The sequence below is a fragment of the Ranitomeya variabilis genome, chromosome 4 (assembly GCF_051348905.1).
Source record: "Ranitomeya variabilis isolate aRanVar5 chromosome 4, aRanVar5.hap1, whole genome shotgun sequence".
In the NCBI taxonomy this organism is placed as follows: Eukaryota; Metazoa; Chordata; class Amphibia; order Anura; family Dendrobatidae; genus Ranitomeya; species Ranitomeya variabilis.
Window position 1 is genome coordinate 357120718 of NC_135235.1, and position 20896 is coordinate 357141613.

At 41.4% G+C, this 20896-nt stretch overlaps 1 protein-coding gene across 6 annotated transcripts in view; it reads left to right on the plus strand.

Annotated features, from left to right (window-relative positions):
• The window catches only part of LOC143764767 (uncharacterized), a 111184-nt gene extending 92274 nt beyond the window's left edge, over nt 1-18910 (plus strand). For all 6 annotated transcript variants that reach the window (XM_077250707.1, XM_077250708.1, XM_077250709.1 and 3 more), the window contains one exon: nt 13125-18910. In XM_077250707.1, coding sequence (XP_077106822.1) covers nt 13288-15210 — 1923 coding nt within the window. In that variant the 5' untranslated portion in view covers nt 13125-13287 and the 3' untranslated portion in view covers nt 15211-18910. The remainder of the gene's footprint in view (nt 1-13124) is intronic.
• Nucleotides 18911-20896: the final 1986 nt, after the last annotated feature.

Sequence of the window (20896 nt, forward strand, 5' to 3'; positions counted from 1 at the left end):
AATGGAAGTTGAGCTAAGCCCACCGGCATCAGGGGGTTATCTACAGCATTCCGGACCGTGATACCCACCGCAGCGGGACTGCCCCTGGGTGAGTATAATCTAACCTCTTTTTCTCTAGTCACCTTCCATGACAGCATAGGAGGATGTCTCCATTCACTAATGGGGGACAGGAAGCACGAGCGGTTAAAAGCCCCTCCTCCCTCTAAATCGCCAGTGTCTTTCCTGTCCCCCATGGGGCATGGAGAGGTTCTGGTATGTTGCGTGGCTGGCGACTGCGGTATACCTGTATTTTCTCTGTCGGGCAGTTGTGGTCAGGGTTCTGCCTTCTTCCTCTTTATACTGCTCCCGTCTCCCCCGAACTCGGGACCTTCCTGGCCCACCTGCGCCTCTGCGGAGGTAAAGCAGGCCAGTGATCCCCGGCAGTGGCCTCCATGAGCTCACCGCTTCATCCTCCTCTCCTGTTTGGCATCCCGGAAGTGACGTCATTGTGCGCACGCGTCACTTCCGGTCCTGCGCTCTCTGCTGGAACGCATGCTGTAGCGCATCGACTTCCGGCCTTCTAGTGCCCCCAGGACTACCGACACTACAGAGCACGCCTTTCCTCATGGAGGCCTGCTCCAGGACCCGGGGAGGAGGAGGGGAACATGATTAACCTGCGCTGGGGGCTGGATTTATTTTTATATAAACCAGCCTGTATACACCTCCAGGTAAGACTGATCACTGTCATAATGGATGGTGTTTCCTGCCCTGCATCTGCAGATCCCAGCGCTACCCCTTCTCCAGTAAGTCCGTTGCGGGGTGGGTCCGAGGCTAGGATTTGTGGGGCTCTTCTGATCCTTACACTACTCTCCCTCTCTTTGCAGGGAGACAAGTCTGCCCAGAAAATCCCGGCACAAAAAGACATCTAAATGTGCAATCTGCAATGTAAAGCTTCCCTCTCTATGGGAGTAGAAGCTGTGTCAGGGGTGCACGAGTAAAGTTGTCAGAGCTGAACAGCCTTACCTTCTTGACGAAATCCGGGCCCTAGGCAAGCATGAAGTACAAACTTCTCTAGCTGCCTTGAATCCTCCTCCTCCTCCACAGCTTCAAGGTCCTTCTAAAAAAGAAAAATACAATTTGAGGATTCGGCCTCCGAATCCGATCACTCTTTTTCATCCTCTTCTGAAAAATGGGGTGAATCTTCGTCTCCAAATTTACGGGAGCAAGAAAATATTTTTTCTCCTCTGATTATACTGAAGAGTTGGTTATGGCTGTATGTAACACGATGGGGTTACATGAGGAATCTATCACACAATCTATACAGGACGAAATGTTTGGAGGATTGAAGTCAGAAAGACAAATAGGGTTTCCGGTACATAAAAATGTCCTGGATTTAATTTCTCAGGAGTGTGAGCTCCCCGAGAAACGCTTATCCACCCCTTCTGAAATGAAACACAGGTTTCCCTTAGAGGCAGGTTCCCCTTCATGGGACATACCTAAAGTGGACATTCAGGTGGCGAGGGTAGCAAAGAAAACCTCTCTCCCCTTTGAGGACTCCTCACAATTGAGAGATACGCTAGACAGAAACATGGAAAGCTTGTTAAAAAAGTCATGGGAAACCTCCACCTCGGGGTTAAAATCTAATATTGCTGCCACCTGTGTTGCCAGAGCCCGGTCTCGTTGGATGGACAATCTAGAAAAGCACATTGCTCAGGGTACCTCCAGAGGGGAACTATTGGACTCTCTTCCCATGCTCCAAAAAGCCTCAGCTTTCTTAGCGGACGCATCTATGGAGTCTATCAGAATTGCGGCAAGATCCTTGGTTCAATCTAATTCCGCCCGCAGGGCCCTCTGGCTTAAAATATGGAGTGGTGACTTTACCTCAGGGAGCACATTCAGTGATGATGACAGGCCTTGGGGATCTCCTAAAATCAAACACGATCTCCCCAGTACCCCCAAAGAATGGGATTCGGGCCACTATTCTCGTCTCTTCCTGGTAAAAAAAAAAATATCAGGCTAGGCGCGAGTCATAATAAACCTAAAAGATCTCAACCGTCATATCCTATACCGCCGTTTCAAGATGGAATCGGTGAAGTCTGCTATCCCCCTGATAGGACAAAATTATTTCATGGCAACCATCGACCTAAAGGACGCCTACTTTCATGTGCCAATCCATCCCCGGCACAGAAAGTATCTCAGGTTTGCAATACAGTTCAACCAACAAGTGAATCATTTTCAGTTCAACGTACTCCCTTTCGGCATTTCTTCAGCGCCGAGGGTATTCTCCAGGATAATGGCGGAGGCCGTGTCTCACATCCGGAGTCAGGGAGTCTGTATTGTCCCATACCTGGACGATCTGCTGCTTATAGCCCCCTCGGCTCAGATCCTCAACAGTCATGTCTTAAAGACCCTTTACATTCTCAAAACCTTGGGGTGGCTCCCAAATCTGAGGAAGTCCCAGCTACAACCTTCCCAATCAAGGAGGTTTCTGGGGGTTCTGTTGCACTCGGTAAAACAGAAATCGTTTCTCCCGGAAGATCATCGTCGAGTGTTAATAGAGAAGATTGTAGATCTCAGAGAGGACAGATCTCTGACTTTACGGAAGTTGGTTCTAGGCTCTATGACTGCATCTATTTAGTCGGTTGCCTGGGCTCAGGCCCATTCCAGAACCCTTCAAGCTCACATGCTCGCAAACTGGGACGGAAATCCGGGTTCCCTGAACAAAGGAGTACATACTCCAGGGTGCGTAAAAGCATCTCTAGTGTGGTGGTTGAACCCCCAAAATATCCGCAGGGGTGTGAACTGGTCACAATCCCCCCCCCCTTGTAACGATTACAGCCGACACCAGCAAGAGGGGCTGGGGGGCAGTAATCTCGCATACTCCATTCCAGGGATGCTGGAATCAAGCAACAAGCGCCAGATCCTGCAATTTCAGGGAGTTGAAAGCAGTGGAGGAGGCCCTCCTAGACGCAAGCGGCCTAATATCGAGGAATCACGTAAAAATTTACTCAGACAACACGACAGCTGTTGCTCACCTCCGACATCAGGGGAGCTCAAAGTTCAACAGTTTTAAAAACATCTCAAAACGAATATTCTGTTGGGCAGAAAAACACCTTCTCTCTCACAGCCCTCCACTTGAAGGGGTCTTCCAACCTGCAATCGGATTTCCTGAGTCGCCAGGACATTGAGCCAGGAGTATGGAGCCTGAACAGAAGAATCTTCAGGATGTTGGTAGACAGATGGGGTCTACCACAGGTAGATTTATTTGCCTCAGACCAAAATTCACAGGTCAGAGCCTTTTTTCCCTGAACCCCAGGGACAGTTTTAAAGGAGTGGACGCTCTGGTCCAGGCATGGAACTTCCGATTGGCCTACGCCTTCCCGCCAATCCCAATACTGGCAAAAACCCTCTGAAAGATCCGAGAGGAACAGGTGCCAACCATCCTAGTTGCTCCAGTATGGCCAAAGTGAAGCTAGTACAATATCATCATCGAACTACAGATAGACGGTCTGGTTCACCTACCGGTAGATGCCGATCTTCTCCTCCAGGGACCCTTCCAGCACCAGAATCCCCAAAGATTGAACTTAGCGGCCTGGTTACTGAGGCCCAGGTTCTAAGTGCTAGAGGGCTGTCGGATGCTGTAATCTCTGCTTTGCAAAAATCCAGGAAGCCTGTCACTAATGCAATTCATGCTAAAGTGTGGAAGACTTTCTCGACTTTCTGTCTACCTAATAAACCAGATCCCCTCCATCCGAACATATCTCAAATATTGGACTTCCTCCAGCGTGGGTTAGAGTTGGGCCTTAGACTCAGCACTGTAAACGTTCAAGTTTCCGCTATCAGTGCTGTTTGTGACCAGGATCTGGCCAATCACCATTGGATCAGAAGATTCATGGTATCAGCTGTAAGATAGCAGCCTAGGAAACAACCCATGATACCCTCATGGGACTTGAATCTAGTCCTCAGGGGGCTCGCACAAGCACCATTTGAGCCTTTAACTTCCTGTTCTCCTCAACACATGTCATACAAGGCCGCCTTCCTGGTAGCGATTACCACCTCAAGACGTGTGGGACAGCTGCAAACCTTATCGGTTAGAGAACCCTACTTGATAATAACAGATGACTCTATAATTCTCCAGCTTGATCCATCTTTTCTGCCGAAGGTGGTGTCTGATTTTCATCGTTCTCAGAACGTTATTCTTCCTTCCTTCTGCCAGAACCCGGCAAACCCAAAAGAAGAGTTCCATTCTCTCGATGTTAGAAGGACTATTCTATACTGTCTTAAACTAATTATTTCAGAATTGATCAAAACCTGTTTGTCCATCTGTCAGGTCAGAATAAAGGAAGGAAAGTGGCAAAAAGTACTATTTCTAGTTGGATCAAAAGAGCCATACATGAAACCTATCTGGCCCAGAACTTGATTCCTCCAATCAAGGTCAAGGCCCATTCTACAAGGTCTACTTCAGTGTCATGGGCAGAAAGAGCAGGCGCTTCCATCGAGCAGATCTGCAGGGCTGCAACTTGATCTTCATGGTCTTCACCACATACCTTTACCAAACACTACAGATTGGACTTAATGTCCAATAGGGATCCAGTCCTTGGCCGGAAAGTTCTCCAGGCTATTGTCCCCCCCCCCCCCCCCCCCAGTGCAGAATTGGTTGGTACTCCCCCGATGCGGTCGTGGAAGGTGACTAGAGAAAATAGAATTAGACTTACCCGTAATTCGGTTTCTAGGAACCTTCCACGACGGCACTAATTCCCTCCCTTTCCTTGGATTTATCCTGGGTTCATTAAGGTAGCTAGTTTTATGGTATCTGTTGTAAGTCACTGGCGATTTGGAGGGAGGGGTGGCTTTTAACCTCTCGTGCTTCCTGTCCCCCATTAGGGAATGGAGACGTCCTCCTATGCTGTCATGGAAGGTTCCTAGAAACCGAATTACCGGTGAGTCTAATTCTATTTTTTCATCTTTCAGGTTCCATCGGGGGCTTATCTACAGCATTCCAGAATGCTGTAGATAAGCCCCTGATGCCAGTGGGCTTAGCTCAACTTCAACTTTGATATCATTAGACAACACCTCTCCTCGTTACAGAGATGCACATCACCTGATTTACTTAATTGGTAGTTGGCTCTCAAGCCTGAACAGCTTGGAGTTAGGACAACATGTATAAAAAGTGTCATGTGATCAAAATACAACTTGCCTAATAATTCTGCATACTGTGTGTATACACACACACACACACACACACACACACACACACACACACACACACACACACACACACACACACACACACACACACACACACACACACACACACCCCAGACCAAAAGTTTGGACATACCTTCTCATTTAAAGATTTTTCTATATTTTCATGACTATGAAAACTGTAAATTCACACTGAAGGGCATCAAAACTATGAATTAACACATGTGGAATTATATACTTAACAAAAAAGTGTGAAACAACTGAAATTATGTCTTATATTCCAAAGTAGCCACCTTTTGCTTTGAAGTCTGCTTTGCACACTCTTGGCATTCTCTTAATGAGCTTCAAGAGTTAGTTACTGGGAATTGTTTTCACTTCACAGGTGTGCCCTGTCAGGTTTAAGAAGTGGGATTTCTTGCTTTATAAAAGGGGTTGGGACCATCAGTTTTGTGGTGCAGAAGTCTGGTGGATACACAGCTAATAGCCCTACTGAATATTGTTAGAATTTTATATTATGGCAAGAAAAAAGCAGCTAAGTAAAGAAAAACGAGTGGCCATCATTACTTTAAGAAATGAAGGTCAGTTAGTCCGAAGAATTGGAACTTTGAAAGTTTCCCCAAGTGCAGTGGCAAAACCATAAAGCATTATAAAGAAACTGGCTCACATGAGGACCGCCCCACGAAAGGAAGACCAAGAGTCACCTCTGCTTCTGAGGATAAGTTTATCCGAGTCACCAGCCTCAGTAATTGCAGGTTAACAGCAGCTAAGATTAGAGACCAGGTCAATGCCACACAGAGTTCTAGCAGCAGATGCATCTCTACAACAACTGTTAAGAGGAGACTTTGTGCAGCAGGCCTTAAAATATCTGCTAGGAAACCACTGTTAAGGACAGGCAACAAGCAGAAGAGACTTGTTTGGGCTAAAGAACACAAGGAATGGACATCAGACCAGTGGAAATCTGTGCTTTGGTCTGATGAGTCCAAATTTGAGATCTTTGGTTCCAATCACCGTGTTTTTGTGCGACACAGAAAAAGTGAACGGATGGACTCTACATGCCTGTTTCCCACCATGAAGCATGGAGGAGGAGGTGTGATGGTGTGGGGGTGCTTTGCTGGTGACACTGTTGGGGATTTATTCAAAATTGAAAGCATACTGAACCAGTATGGCTACCACAGCATCTTGCAGCGGCATGCTATTGCATCCGGTTTGCGTTTAGTTGGACCATCATTTATTTTTCAACAGGACAATGACCCCAAACACACCTCCAGGCTGTGTAAGGGCTATTTGACCAAGAAGGAGAGTGATGGGGTGCTACCCCAGATGATCTGGCCTCCACAGTCACCAGACCTGAACCCAATCGAGATAGTTTGGGGTGAGCAGGGTCGCAGTGTGAAGGCAAAAGGGCCAACAAGTGCTAAGCATCTCTGGGAACTCATTCAAGATTGTTGGAAGACCATTCCCGGTGACTACCTCTTGAAGCTCATCAAGACAATGCAAAGAGTGTGCAAAGCAGTCATCAAAGCAAAAGGTGGCTACTTTGAAGAACCTAGAATATAAGACATAATTTCACTTGTTTCGCACTTTTTTGTTAAGTATATAATTCCACATGTGGTAATTCATAGTTTTGATGCCTTCAGTGTGAATGTACTATTTTCGTAGTCATGAAAATACAGAAAAATCTTTAAATGAGAAGGTGTGTCTAAACTGTTGGTCTGTACTGTGTATATGTATATATGTGTGAGATATATATATATATATATATATATATATATATATATATATATATATATATATATATACACATATATATATACATATATATATATATATATACACATATATATACACACACACACACTGGGCAAAATAATGAAAACATCTACAAAAGTTAGTTTAATCTGTTGTAGGTCCACCTTTTGCGGCGATTACAGCCTCAATTCTCAGAAATATGGATTCATGCAAGGTGTGAATTGTTTCCAAAGGAATTTTAGCCCATTCTGCAGTTAAAACACCCTCCATTTCTCTGAGCGAAGATGGCGGCGGAAATCGACGTCTAACTTGAATCTCTGAATCACTAAAATTGACCATAAATGCTCAATAATGTTGAGGTCTTGGGATTGTGGGGGCCAGATGAGATGCTCAACTTCATTAGAATGTTCCTCGTGCTATGCTTTAATGATTCTAGCTGTATGAATTGGTGCATTATCATCCTGAAAGATGGCGTTCCCCTCCGGGAACAGTGCTTGAACCATTGGATGCACTTGGTCGCCCAAAATGCCTAAATAATCTCGGCTGTGAATTCTTCCATGAAGGGATATCATTGGCCCAGGGGATCTCCACGAAATAGCACCCCAGATCATCACAGAACCTCCACCATGTTTTACAGTTGGGAGAAGGCAGTCTGGATGGAATGCTTCTTTCGGCCGTCTCCAAACCTACACTCGACCGGAGGTCGGAAATAGGGTAAACGATTATTCGTTTGAGAATATCACATGTTTCCACTGCTCGAAGGACCAATTCTGGAGGTTTCTACACCACTCTAAACGCTTGGAAACATTTGTCATTGAGAGCAGCGGTTTTCTAATTGCAGCTCCTCCGTGGAATCCAGATATGTGCAGTTCCCGACGAACAGTTTTTGTGGAAACTGGGTTCTGTAGGTGTTCATTGAGCTCAGCAGTGGTTTTCGGAGCCGTGGTGTTACGATCCTCTCTCACAATTCGCTTTAGAGTCCGACTGTCTCTCTCAGTCAACTTTGACTTTCGGCCAGACCTGTGCTTTGCTGCGGACGTTTTTCCTTCTCTTTCAAACGCAGTCATTACTTTGGAGACAGTACCTCTTGACACTCCAAGCATTCGGGCACTTTCTGTTACACTAGCGCCTGCCATACGAGCACGAACAATTTGGCCTCTTTGAAAATCCGAGAGGTATGCCATTGGTATCGGGTTCTCATCAATGTTCTTACAATTATGAAAAACAAACAGTTAATTTACATACACATATCACAAATAATCAACTACAAAGCATTATCATATGTTACGGTTTGCATGTTTATCACGTGTTCGAAGATTATGATGCCAAAACGTTAAGTGTTTCCATTATTTTGTCCAACCCCTGTACATATGTATGTATATATGTGTATCTATCTATCTATCTATCTATCTATCTATCTATCTATCTATCTATCTATCTATCTATCTATCTATCTATGTGTGTGTGTCATAATGGGTATTGGGCACGGGACTATGAGATGGAGGATATGTATGATGGTTTTATGGAACATGACTATGGGATGGAGGATAATCAACATAATTTGTTATAACTAACCACAGTTAGTTATTATGCCAGGCTCTTCAGCTAGTGCTTACATAATTTTGTAACATAAAATTTCGGCTCTCCACTATAACCATAATGTGCCCTGAGTGCATGCTAAAGCAAGATCTATGGGCTTCCTTCTTCTGAGCTGCATACTTCTGAAAAAATTAGGCAGTTTGAATGATTGGTGGATTTCTAACGATCTGGACGTCGACTGATATGTTTTCAATTAAAAGGGCACACAGGTATAAAAATCATCTCTCGTTGAGTTAAATGAGGAAAAAATGCCTTTATTTACTCCATTTACTTATCACTGTAAATGTGATTATTGCATTGTACTGGTTTCTAAAATTCCAGGCATACCAAATATGTTTTTTATTACCAGGTTGACGTTTTACATAAAAAAAAAAAAAAAAAAAAAAATGAACTCCTTTATTGGAATTTTTTGCACTATTATGTTCTAGTACTGTTTTATAAGGATAAGAGTAGCAGAAAAATGAAGGATATTGTACTGGCGTTTAGGCCAGAGTCACACTAAACGTATGAAAAAAATCAATCCGAGCCTTCCTGCTGAGGGTCACACGAGTACAATCCGATTCTTCACCTAGCATCCGATTTATGTCCGAATGCAGTGCAATTGCTATCCGATTGCAATCCGATTTTAACATGAGCTTTTACATAGAGCACTTCTCTGTAAATTACACATTATTTTCAAAGGAAATATTCTTCATAATACACATGTATATGAATAAAAGCTGGCAATTCATGTGCCGCGTACAGTAAAATCACAGTGAGAGGTTAGAATAGATGTATACACATAGATCACTGACATCTCTATAACTATATTCTATCTATCTGTCCGGCAAGTCATCTGCCATGTACTGTAAAATCACTGCAGGAGCGGACAGGATAGAAGAGATGGATTACATACAGTAAATATACATAAAATAGATATACAGCTGTCAGTGACCTATGCAATTAGTACAGTGTGTGTGTGTATGCAGCATACTCTACATGTGTTTAATAAGAGATTATTTTTTTTACAAAAAATGGCGTGGGCTCCTGCGTAATTTTCGTAACTCGCAGAGGTAAAGCAGACACAGGTATATAGCCTGGGAAGGGGGTATGCTCACGGAGCTTCCCAGGCTATTAATATCAGCTCACAGGTGCATAATTAGCCTTTACTGGCTATTTAAAATGGGGGACCCTAAAAAAAAAAGACGTAGGGTCCCCCTGTAATTAATAACCAGCAAAGGCTATGCAGACAGCCGGCCATGGATACATCCGCTCTCAGCCGCCCCAGAAAAGGCACATTATAAAGTGCACCAATTCTGGCACTTAGCCTCGCTCTTCCCACTTGCCCTGTTGTGGTGTCAAGTGGGGGGTTGATGTCACCTTTGTATTGTCATGTGACATCAAGCCTGAGGATAGTAATGGAGAGGCATCAATAAGTTGCCCCCATTACTAACCCCATAGTCACATTGTATGAAAACAGACTTCCAGAATAAATCCTTAAATTGAAAGAATGACAGTCTCCTTTAATAAATCTTAATTAAACCATACTTACGACCTCGCCTATTCCCTCAATGTCCTTGTCATCTGCAAGAAAGTTAAATAAAAAAATAAAACAATCAGACAACTATAAAAAAAGGAGTTACAGGGCTGGATTCAAAGACTGTTATAAAAGTCCAGATAGACGAAGTACTTGTTTAGAATTAACTGGTCTTTGGAACGGTTTCAGGCACTGGCCGCACACTGACCAGGGGTTTGGGTTCAGGACCTGCTCTCACAAGGATCAGGCAATCGGGTTCAGAACCTGGCCGCACAATAACCAGGGTTCAGGTAATAACTTCAATATACTAGGACACGGGACGACCTTGCAACATACAGTTGCACACTCTACCAACTACTAGGAAACTATGGGATTTTTCAGGCCCCACCCTAATGGGGAGAGTGCCTTTTATACTTGGGTGCCACCCAGTTATTGGCTTGGGGCATTATATCACGTGCGCGCTGCCCCTTTTAAGAGCAGAGGAGCAAAGGTGCTGCCGCAAAGTGCAGGGAGAACGCCGGGGACCATGTTGCGCAGCTCAGGCCGTGAGATTTCCAGCGTCCCTGCATGGAGAGGAAAGGGGAACCATGAAGGGGCGCCGGCGTTAGCGGTAGACAGTGATAGCCCAGATTGGTTTGGAGACCACCTGGGCAACACCATAAAGAGGCCTTTATGGGAAAACATTACACCAGTTCTAATTCAATGATTATGATGTGGGGTAGCATAATTTACGTCAGCCAGGCCCTCATAGACTTCATACCAGATTACTCCTTAACATGTTTCTTGTGCTGTTATGACATGACATTTAATAATTTAATAGCCTACAAGAACTAAACTTGCTAACATGGCTTTCAGGTTCTATAGCCTTGTCTCCTGTTAATGCAGGCTCAGAAGTTGGGCCTGCATCTTTCCCAGCAGAGGATGGCTGTGTTATTTGGGATTTATAGCACAGCATAAAAGAGACAGTGAAATCTTGAATATCTTTGAATTAATTTTTTTTTTCCTCAAAATTTGAGAGGAAAATAGGGTTGCGTCTTATAATCTGAAGTGAGCTTACCGGTGGAAGTGTGGGCAAATGCGGTGGAGCTGGATCACAGGAGGCAGGGTCGCTGCTTCAGGAGGCCTGCGGCAGGAGTGGGGTGATGCCATGGGCCCTGGGCTCTCATAAGAGGTCTAAGCCAGTGAGTGCAGTCCTCTTTCCCAATGATTTCCCTGCGGTGGGCTTCAGGAAAATGGCCGCCTCCGGTGGCGCATGCGCAGATTGAGCTTTCTGAAGCCGATATCTTATGTCCTGAAAGCTCAATGTGTGCATGCGCCACCGGATGTGTCATTTCCCGAAGCCCACCACAGGGAAATCGTTGAGAAAAGGGATGCCGCTAACCGGCACCAACCTCTTATTAGAACACTCTTGCTGCCGGCCTCCTGAAGCAGCAACTCTGCCTCCTGTCACCCCGCTCCACCGCAGACACCCCCTCCCAGTAAGCTACCAATAAAACAGACTTTAAAACACACCCCCATTTTATTTATTTTTTTAAAATAGTTTTTAACCCCAAATTTGGGGTGCATTTTATGTTTTTTGTCTTTTTTATAATCTGCAAAATATGGTACTTATTCATACAAATAGAAATGCATACACTGCTAAACATCTGGCCTTTAAACTGAATCTGTCACCCCAAAATTGGCCTATAAACTAAGGCCACTGGCATCAGGGGCTTATCTACAGCATTCTGTAGAAAGGTCAGAGAGGCCCGGTGCCTGTGCACTGCAGTACTTTGCTCTGCCCTGAACAGGGCAGACACAGTACGCCTGCGCAGGAGCCGCGGCAGGAAAAGAAGAAGAGGGCGTCATCGTATAAAGATGGGAGGCCCCGGACCGCGACGCCGATCGGAACGGACCGCATCGGGACCGCCCCTGGGTGAGTATAATATAACCTGTTTTTCTTATCTTTCGGGATACATCGGGGGCTTAGCTACACCATTAGGGTATGTGCACATGTCCGGATTTCTTGCAGAAATTTCCTGAAGAAAACCGGAAATTTTCTGCAAGAAATCCGCATTTTTTTTTTTGCGTTTTTTTTTCCTTTTTTTTAGCATTCTGCAAGCGGAATTAGCTTGCAGAATGCTAAAGTTTTCCAAGCGATCTGTAGCATCACTTGGAAAACTGACTGACAGGTTGGTCACACTTGTCAAACATAGCGTTTGACAAGTGTGACCAACTTTTTACTATAGATGCTGCTTTTGCAGCATCTATAGTAAAAGATAGAATGTTTATAAGCATTTTTTTTATTTTTTTTATTATTTTTACTCACCCGCAGACAGCTGATCTCACCGACGTCCGTTCCGTATAGATGGTGTGTGCGCGCAGGACCTTCCATGACGTTGCGGTCACGTGAGCGGTCACATGACCGGTCTCGACCAATCACAAGACGGCGACGTCATCGGCAGGTCCTTCACCGCACACCAGCTACAGGAACCGAAGCGACAGCGTGCAGTGGAGAGGCGGGAAGACATCGAAGGTGAGTATATGACTATTTTTTATTTTAATTCTTTTTTTTTGACCAATTATATGGTGCCCAGTCCGTGGAGGAGAGTCTCCTCTCCTCCACCCTGGGTACCAACCGCACATAATCTGCTTACTTCCCGCATGGTGTGCACAGCCCCGTGCGGGAAGTAAGCAGATCAATGGACTCCCAGGTGTGCGGAATCCCCTGCAATTCCGCATTTTAATGAACATGTTGCTTTTTTTTCCGCGATGCGATTTTTTCGCGGAAAAAAGGCTACATTTGCACAAAAAATGCGGAATACACTGAAAATAATGGGAGGCATATGTAAGCGTTTTTTCGCTTTTTTATCACGTTTTTATAGCGAAAAAATGCGAAAAAAACGCGAAAAATACTGAACGTGTGCACATGGCCTTACAGAATGTTGTAGATAAGCCCCTGATGCCGGTGGCCTTAGTTTATAGGCCAATTTTGGGGTGACAGATTCCCTTTAAAGAAAGAGGTTTTGTACTTCCTAATGTTGCAAAAAAATTTTAAATGGTAGAATAGTTAACTGTTTTTGTTTCTTTTGCTTAGGTGGAAAGCATATTGAAGACTGGAGCATGACTAAAAAAATCTGTCACCTGCTTTGCTTGCATTGTTCACAACCAAAAAGAAAGAAGACAATGGGGAAAAGTTAAATTTTGATAATACAGAGCCTTTTGCAATCGTATTATCACGTATACCCAGCTGCAATATAATGATGAGTACATCCATACAAAGCCTTCATGATGGGATGGCAATGAAATTGGGGAACTTTCACAAGTTAGATGTTCCACATCGTACAATAGTCACAGTTAAAAGCAGACTTGATAGTGAAAGTTGTCAGACAGCTCCTGTATCAAGCAAGGAATTCAGATGTGATACCTGTTATGAACAATTTGATTATGTGTCTGAGCTGATGTTTCATGAACATGAACATAATGGTAGAAATTTTATGGAATGTCAAGTCTGTGGACGTTTAGTTCAGAATAGTTCTGACTTAAAAGACCACTATAATATACACACAAATGAACGTCCTTATAAATGTGAATTATGTGCTAAAGCCTTTACCCAGTCTTCCTTTTTATTAGCTCATAAACATACTCCTGTTTTAGAAAAAACATATAAGTGTGATATATGTGGAAAGATGTTTAAAGATGCTTCAAATTTTCTAAAACATAAACGCCTTCATAGTCAGTCAGAATATCTAAAAGATCAAGAACAAGTAAGCAGTTCAATACTGTCTGAAAAGCCATATGGATGTTCATATTGTGAAAAAGCCTTTAAGCGCACTTCTGATTTGAAAGACCATGAGAGAATTCACACTGGAGAACGACCATACCGCTGCAGAATATGTGATAAATGTTTTACTCAGTCTTCAGTTTTGACAGGACACATGCGAATTCATACTGGTGAGAAGCCATTTCATTGCAATGTCTGTGGTAAAACGTTTAACAATTCTTCCAATTTTAAAAAGCACCAGCGTACACACTCAATGCAAGATATAATTGCAAAAGCGAAAATGGATGATATCACTCTTTCAAAACGGCCACTTCGAATTAAAAATAGCATAAGCTATACGAATGACATTGGTGCATTTTTTAACAAAAAGGATCTAGGTAGAATGGTGCTAAATGATTTTAAATTCTTTTCTGAAAATAAAATATTTGAAGAAAGTAATGAGAAATTATTTAAAACTGAACTTTCCTCGGCAAGCAACTTAAAAGAGCATCTGCCTTTTAAAACAATGGATACTAGGTCTAAACAAATGATACATGTTAAAAATGAAGTGGTGCTGGCTTCTCCTTGCTCCATCCAAAATGGTCACACTGCCTTTCACGTTAATGCTGAGGATAACCCTAAACCAAAATTATCAATGTCTCCCACATATGAATGTAGCAATGCTACATCACCTGTAGCTGAAAACATCAACTATTGTACTAAAGATACACAAGATATATATGTAGAAATATCTGATACTACTGATGAAGAATGTGATGATGATCATTCGGCAAGACCTACAACACCATCATTTCAATACCAGACTAGGGATCCTAAGACTAAAGCAGAAATATATAGGAAAGAGAGACAATCACCATATGAGAAAACACTTGATGAAGACTTAATTCTGTGTGACAATGAAAGCTGCCAAGAAAATGTCAAAAGTGAGTTACCGGGCAGTGATTCAGACATGGTAGACCAGGAAGACCAGCTGTTGGAAAAGACTATGGAAAGTTGGGACTCTCATGTAAATAACTCTGACCAAGATGAGTGTCATTTTTTTGACATGGAATCAAAGCCCTACATTTGTTTTGTGTGCTCTAAACGCTTTAAAAGGGCTACAGACTTAAAAGAGCATTTGAGGGTTCACACTGGTGAAAGGCCTTTTGTCTGTCAAGTTTGTGGCAAAGGATTCACCCAGTCATCAGCACTCTCTAGCCATCAACGTATCCATACTGGTGAAAAGCCTTTTCAGTGTGATGTTTGTTACAAAAGGTTTAATAATTCTTCCAATTTTTCTAAACATAAGAGAGTGCACACTGGAGAGCGACCACACAATTGCCCACTATGTGGAAAGAGCTTCCAGGAAAAGCGTAGGGTTAAGAGGCATTTGAAAGCTGTTCACCACATCATGGAGTGAGGCATTGCGTTTAAATACTTACATATGATAAATTTTCAATTTAGAAATTGACTACCTTTAGTAAGTTTAACAGTTTTCTGAACTGTAGCTTTAAACCCTTACATTAAATGTGTATTTTGATAAACGTTTTAGCTGAGATATTTCATTTATTTTTTAAATAAGTGTTTTCAGTGGATTCTTTACAGCAAACAATTAGTATACTCCCTACTATAGGTCTGTCATTTTATTAGAAGACAAAATGTCTTAAATTTTTATTTTCATTAGAAATAGACAGATTAGAATAAATATGTGCATGCATATATACCAAATCTATAAAATGGTAATTTGTCAAATTCAACACCAAGATGATGGGATGTAATACAAATTAGCTGATTTTAACAGTGAAACTGATACAATTTATTTTACCATTGTATAATGGAAAATATCCCTACAATGTTTTTTATTCAATAAGACCCCATTGCTATCTGTTTTTTTTTTTTTTGGCTTTTTTTGTCCCTGTAGACTTTTATAATGTACTATATTTTTATTTAAAGCAGAATTACCAAAGGCAACATATAAAAAACCCTTAAAGAGTAACTAAACTTTTATGCTAGAAATATAATTTGAAAACCTTTTGTAATGTGGTTTTTACCCTATTTTGATGCCTTTATGGAGAAAATAGGTGCTAAATCATACTTTTAGCAAGTGCATAGATCAGTACTGTACGCCAGGAGAATGGATCACTAACATCTGAGTGCCGGAGGGAAGCATTCTATAGTCAGTGAGAAGAGTGCAGATGCCAGGTCTGTTACAACGTGATCTTCTCAAACACCCATTTTGAAGGAGAGAATATGCTACAGTGATGACTTACAGTGGGGCCACAGACTGCCTGTCTGCTTTCCTTATAAGCGCTCCAGGATCCTCACTCCTACACAGCAATCTCACTGTGCTTGTAAGGAAAGCAGACAGGCAGTGTTGTGGCCTTGGTGACAAGGATGTATATAGAAGAACATGCTGCAGTCAGTGACAGCGCTGTGTAGGAGAGCTTATAAGGAAAGCACATCTGTCTCTCACTGTGATTGCTATATACAAAGAGATTGCAAAAAGACTCTGCTCCCCCACACTCAGCGTTGGAAAAGCAGTACTACAGAAATGAAGTGCATCTATGCACTTTATTACCTATTTTCTTTACGAAAGCTGCAAAATACAAAATATATTCAAATTACTTTTTTTCAGTTTTAAACTCCAAACATTTAGCTACTATCTATGTACGTACTGTATGTCCTGTCAAGCCTGAAGCCTACGGTTGCACTAGAGTCCTCATGGCAATAATTACTTTGTGCTCTGGTCTTGTTTAACTTCATATTCAATTTTTTTGTGCACATAAATCCACAAAATGACCTCTGTTTAAAAAGTGAGGATGTGAACATTAAAAAAATCAGGAAATACTGTATAATATCCAACTACATCAGATCATGGCATTTATTTGCTTTAATGCTCCAAACCTCAATGAATATATATTGCAAAAAGGAGAATGGTCACCGTGTTCAAACCGGTGCATTATTGTATGTGTATACAATTCACTTCTGATTTAGGACAAAAACAGGGCCAATTTACTCCTCCTGAATAAACTAAGCCTAGACAGTCTTAAAATCCTACAAGCTTGTCACATTTGATTTATGCTACATATGTCTGATGCATTTTGAGACCATCTCACTGCCCCTGGTGTATGTGAATGAAAAAGTGGTATTCTACAAAGATACTAAGGTACCCCCACTTTAATTTTTGAAAGTGTGTAATTAATTGCAAAAAGTGTCCATTTTAAATTTTCTAATGTGGCATATGCATCAACTTCTCATTTATTTATTTTGGGACAATAATGCGACTCAAACCCTCTTTTTGAGTACCTTAGTTAATAAACCTACTCGTTGGTGTGAACAGAGCCACAAGGTAGAGAACTAGCCAAAGTTTTGTGTTTAAATCAGTGCTAATAATTTTCAAAATTAACCCCTTTCCGACATTGGATGTAATAGTACGCCAATGTTGGACTCCCCCTGCCTTTCCGAGCACATGACAGCTGATCTATACAGCTGACGTGCCCGCAACAGCCACGGGTGAAATCGCAATCCACCCGCTGTTGATAAATAGTTTAATGCCACTGTCGGAATTAAATGTGGCATTTGAGCTTAGCGGAAGCACGTCGTAAATCCCGCCAATCGTTGACCCAGTCACATGATTGAGTCGGCATGACAACCAGAGGTTTGTAGCCTTGGTCGGTGCTTATAGCAAGTGCGCATTTCTTCTACACACAGGCAATCTGATCAGTGTTGCAGCTTCTAGTCTCCCATGGAGACTATTGAACCATGAAGAAAAACAAAAAAAAAAAAACCCTTTCGCCCCATTCAAATATTCACATTTGTATCGCCGCGTTCAGAATCATCCAATCTATCAATATAATCTATCAAAAAATTACCCTGATCGGTAAACGGTGTAACAAGATAAAAAATTCAAAACTTCAGAATTGTTTTTTTTAGTGGCCGCTACATTGCAATAAAATGTAATAATGGGCTATCAAAAGATCTCATCTACACCAAGATGGTATCATTAAAAATGTCAGATCGGCACCCAAAAAATAAGCCCTCACCCAGCCCCAGATTACAAAAATGGAGAGGCAACAGGTCTCGGAAATTGGTGCCCTTTTTTATTATTTAGCAAATTTTTTAATTTGTTTCACTACTTAAATAAAAAAATGGCTGTTTTATTGAAGTGGAATTCTCTTGTTGTTGATGGACATATGGGCTGTGTATTAATATGTATTAATATGTATTAATACACGAGCTAATATATTTGCTAAATCAACTAAATGTTTTGCAACCTGACTTCAGGAAAATAGGTGCAGGCAACTGGTCGAACTGATGCAAAACTATTAAAACAACCATCACAGGATCACAATTGTCTGAAAATTGGATATTGTTAATATGCCATATGTGTTTTTGGTTGAAGTATCCCTTTTGAATATTCTTTTTTGAATCTTAATCTTTAAAGGAGTTATCATTTGCATAGGTGATGACTTGTTTTCACTTGTTTTTACAAGTGATAACTGGTTGACTTTGTTGACCCACACCGATCAACAAAACGGTGACCTTTTATCCTTGATAGAATTGAGCGGCAGTGCATTGTCTGCCACGCCATTCATTCCGTTTAGAGCTGCTAAGCTCTGCTTTTTCAGCATTCCCATAGAGAATGAATGGCGCTGTCGCTCCATTTTAGGACTGAGATATGAGTGGCTCATCAGCAATAAAAAATCCCCGCTCTGCTGATCTACTGATTGGTGTGGGTCCTAGCACTCAGGCCCTCACCAATCAAGGAAGTTATCCACAGGAAAGGTGATCACTTGTTTCAACCAGACAACCTCTTTAATGATATTGAGAAGCTTTATCTTAATCTGGGAAATACAACATTGTACCTTGTGCTACTAGTTCTTTTCTTGGCATTAGATGACTGTAACCTTGAAATGTATTAATGTTAGAATAAAAATTGTAGTGTCCTATTGTTTTATATACATGGCATACTTTTGTAAGCAGTACTAACATTTTTTTTTTCCAAAATTGAATTGAGATTAACCACAGATGTCAGAATATTTACTAACCTGCTATGACAATGTATAAAGAAAGTTGAGCCTCATTAAAGTTATTTAAAATAGCATTCTTACGCTGCTGTGTTGGAGTGAATGTGTGTGTGTGTATATATTATTTTGCACATGCATAACAAAAATATATGCATATGTGTGTATGCATATATATATGTGTGTGTATGTATGTGTGTATATATATATATATATACATATATATATAATGTATGTATATTTTAATGGCAGCTGAGAATAAGCTTAATCCTCATAATCTCACTTATTAGCATATGCATATATATATGTGTGTGTATGTATGTGTGTATATATATATATATATACATATATATATAATGTATGTATATTTTAATGGCAGCTGAGAATAAGCTTAATCCTCATAATCTCACTTATTAGCATATGCACAGAGCACTGGCAGCACTGATCATTTAATTCCAAATGAAAGCATGAGGAAAATAAATTTTTCTAAAATGAAAATGAACAAAAAAGTCTGTTAAAAAATAGCAGTGTCTGCATTTTAATTTATAAACTTGAATCTTTACAGTATAAACAAATTTGCTTACAAACTTTTCTGTTAATCATTGAACTAATATTTAGTTGTATTTCTGACAACTGCTTTACATCTGAGTGGCATGGAGTCAATTAATATCTGACATCTGGGAACAGATATTCCAGCCGAAGCTGACTGGATTGCATTCCATAGTTCTTATGCATTCTTAGGTTTGTATCAAATGCAGCATTATTTGCAGGGCTATGGAGGCGGTAAGCCAAACCTCCGACTCCTCAATTTTCATGACTCCAACTCTGACTCCCTCATACATGACGCATGTTTAAGTGATACATTTTACTGTGGTAAAATGGTAACATCGGGCTTTTTAATCATTATTATGCTACAAAAATCAAGCCATTTAGATAGAGAATAAAATATATTTATTGGAATACAACTTTAGAACAAAAAAACTTTTGCATATTTACAATTAAACTCTATGCAGTAAGTGGTAAAAAAGATTTTCAACAATAGCGTACTGAATAATATTTTTGCAGTCTATGAATTTGTTCTGAGAAATAATATCGCCTCCATCAGATTACCTCATATCTGACCTAATTATTTTAAGGCTAGATAACAACCTCTCTACACTAACTTGGATTGCTGGCAAAGCAGTAACCACATGGGCACCATCTCTAACAATTTCAGGGTGTAAAGGAATTGCCTCGTGCACAGTTTTGATTTGAACTCTTCTTCTTTGAGAGCAAGTAAAAAATGTTGCTGAAATATGGTCAATCTGTTTTCTATGGGAGTGGTATCTTTTTCCCTGTGGCAACGCTTTGCCTGCTCCATGTCGTCCAAATACTTATCTAAATCTAACTCCTTATCTGATGAGGATGAAGGAATGGCAGCAACAGCACTGGCAGGACCAGAGTCCTCTTGCTCTTGGCCGTTCTGTAGCCCACTCATCCTAACTGCTACCTCAATCAGAGCTTCTTTTCTTTTAGTAAGCTGTTGATCATCCAGCAATATGTGATGACTCAGGTTCATATAAAAAGCTGACAGAGGAATTTTATTTTCTAATGGTAATGTCTCTCTATTTCATTGAAGCAGCAATGCCATCTGCGATTAAACCTCTTTGGGACAGGCAAAACAACAAGTTCTTCGACTCCTGTACAAAAATGCCAGGAGTTAAATCCTCAGCTTGTAACTTTTTATTCTATGTAAATGAATGATGAAGTATATCCTTCAATTTAGCCACCTGTGTCCATTGACTTTAAAATAGTGTTACCTGAGGGTTGGCCATATCTACAAGGAAGGGTTTCAGCTCAAACAATCGCTCAATCATTAAATAGGTGCTGCCCCACCGGTTGGCTTGAACCACAATTGCCCCTTTTCCAGCATGTCTCTTCAAGATCAAATCAATTTTAGGGGTTTTAGCAGCAATAGCCAATTTTCTCACTTTGCTAATCAGAGTTCCAGCATATCCCTCTTGCAGACTATCTCTTACATAGTTACATAGTTACATAGTTATTGAGGTTGAAGGAAGACTTTAAGTCCATCTAGTTCAACCC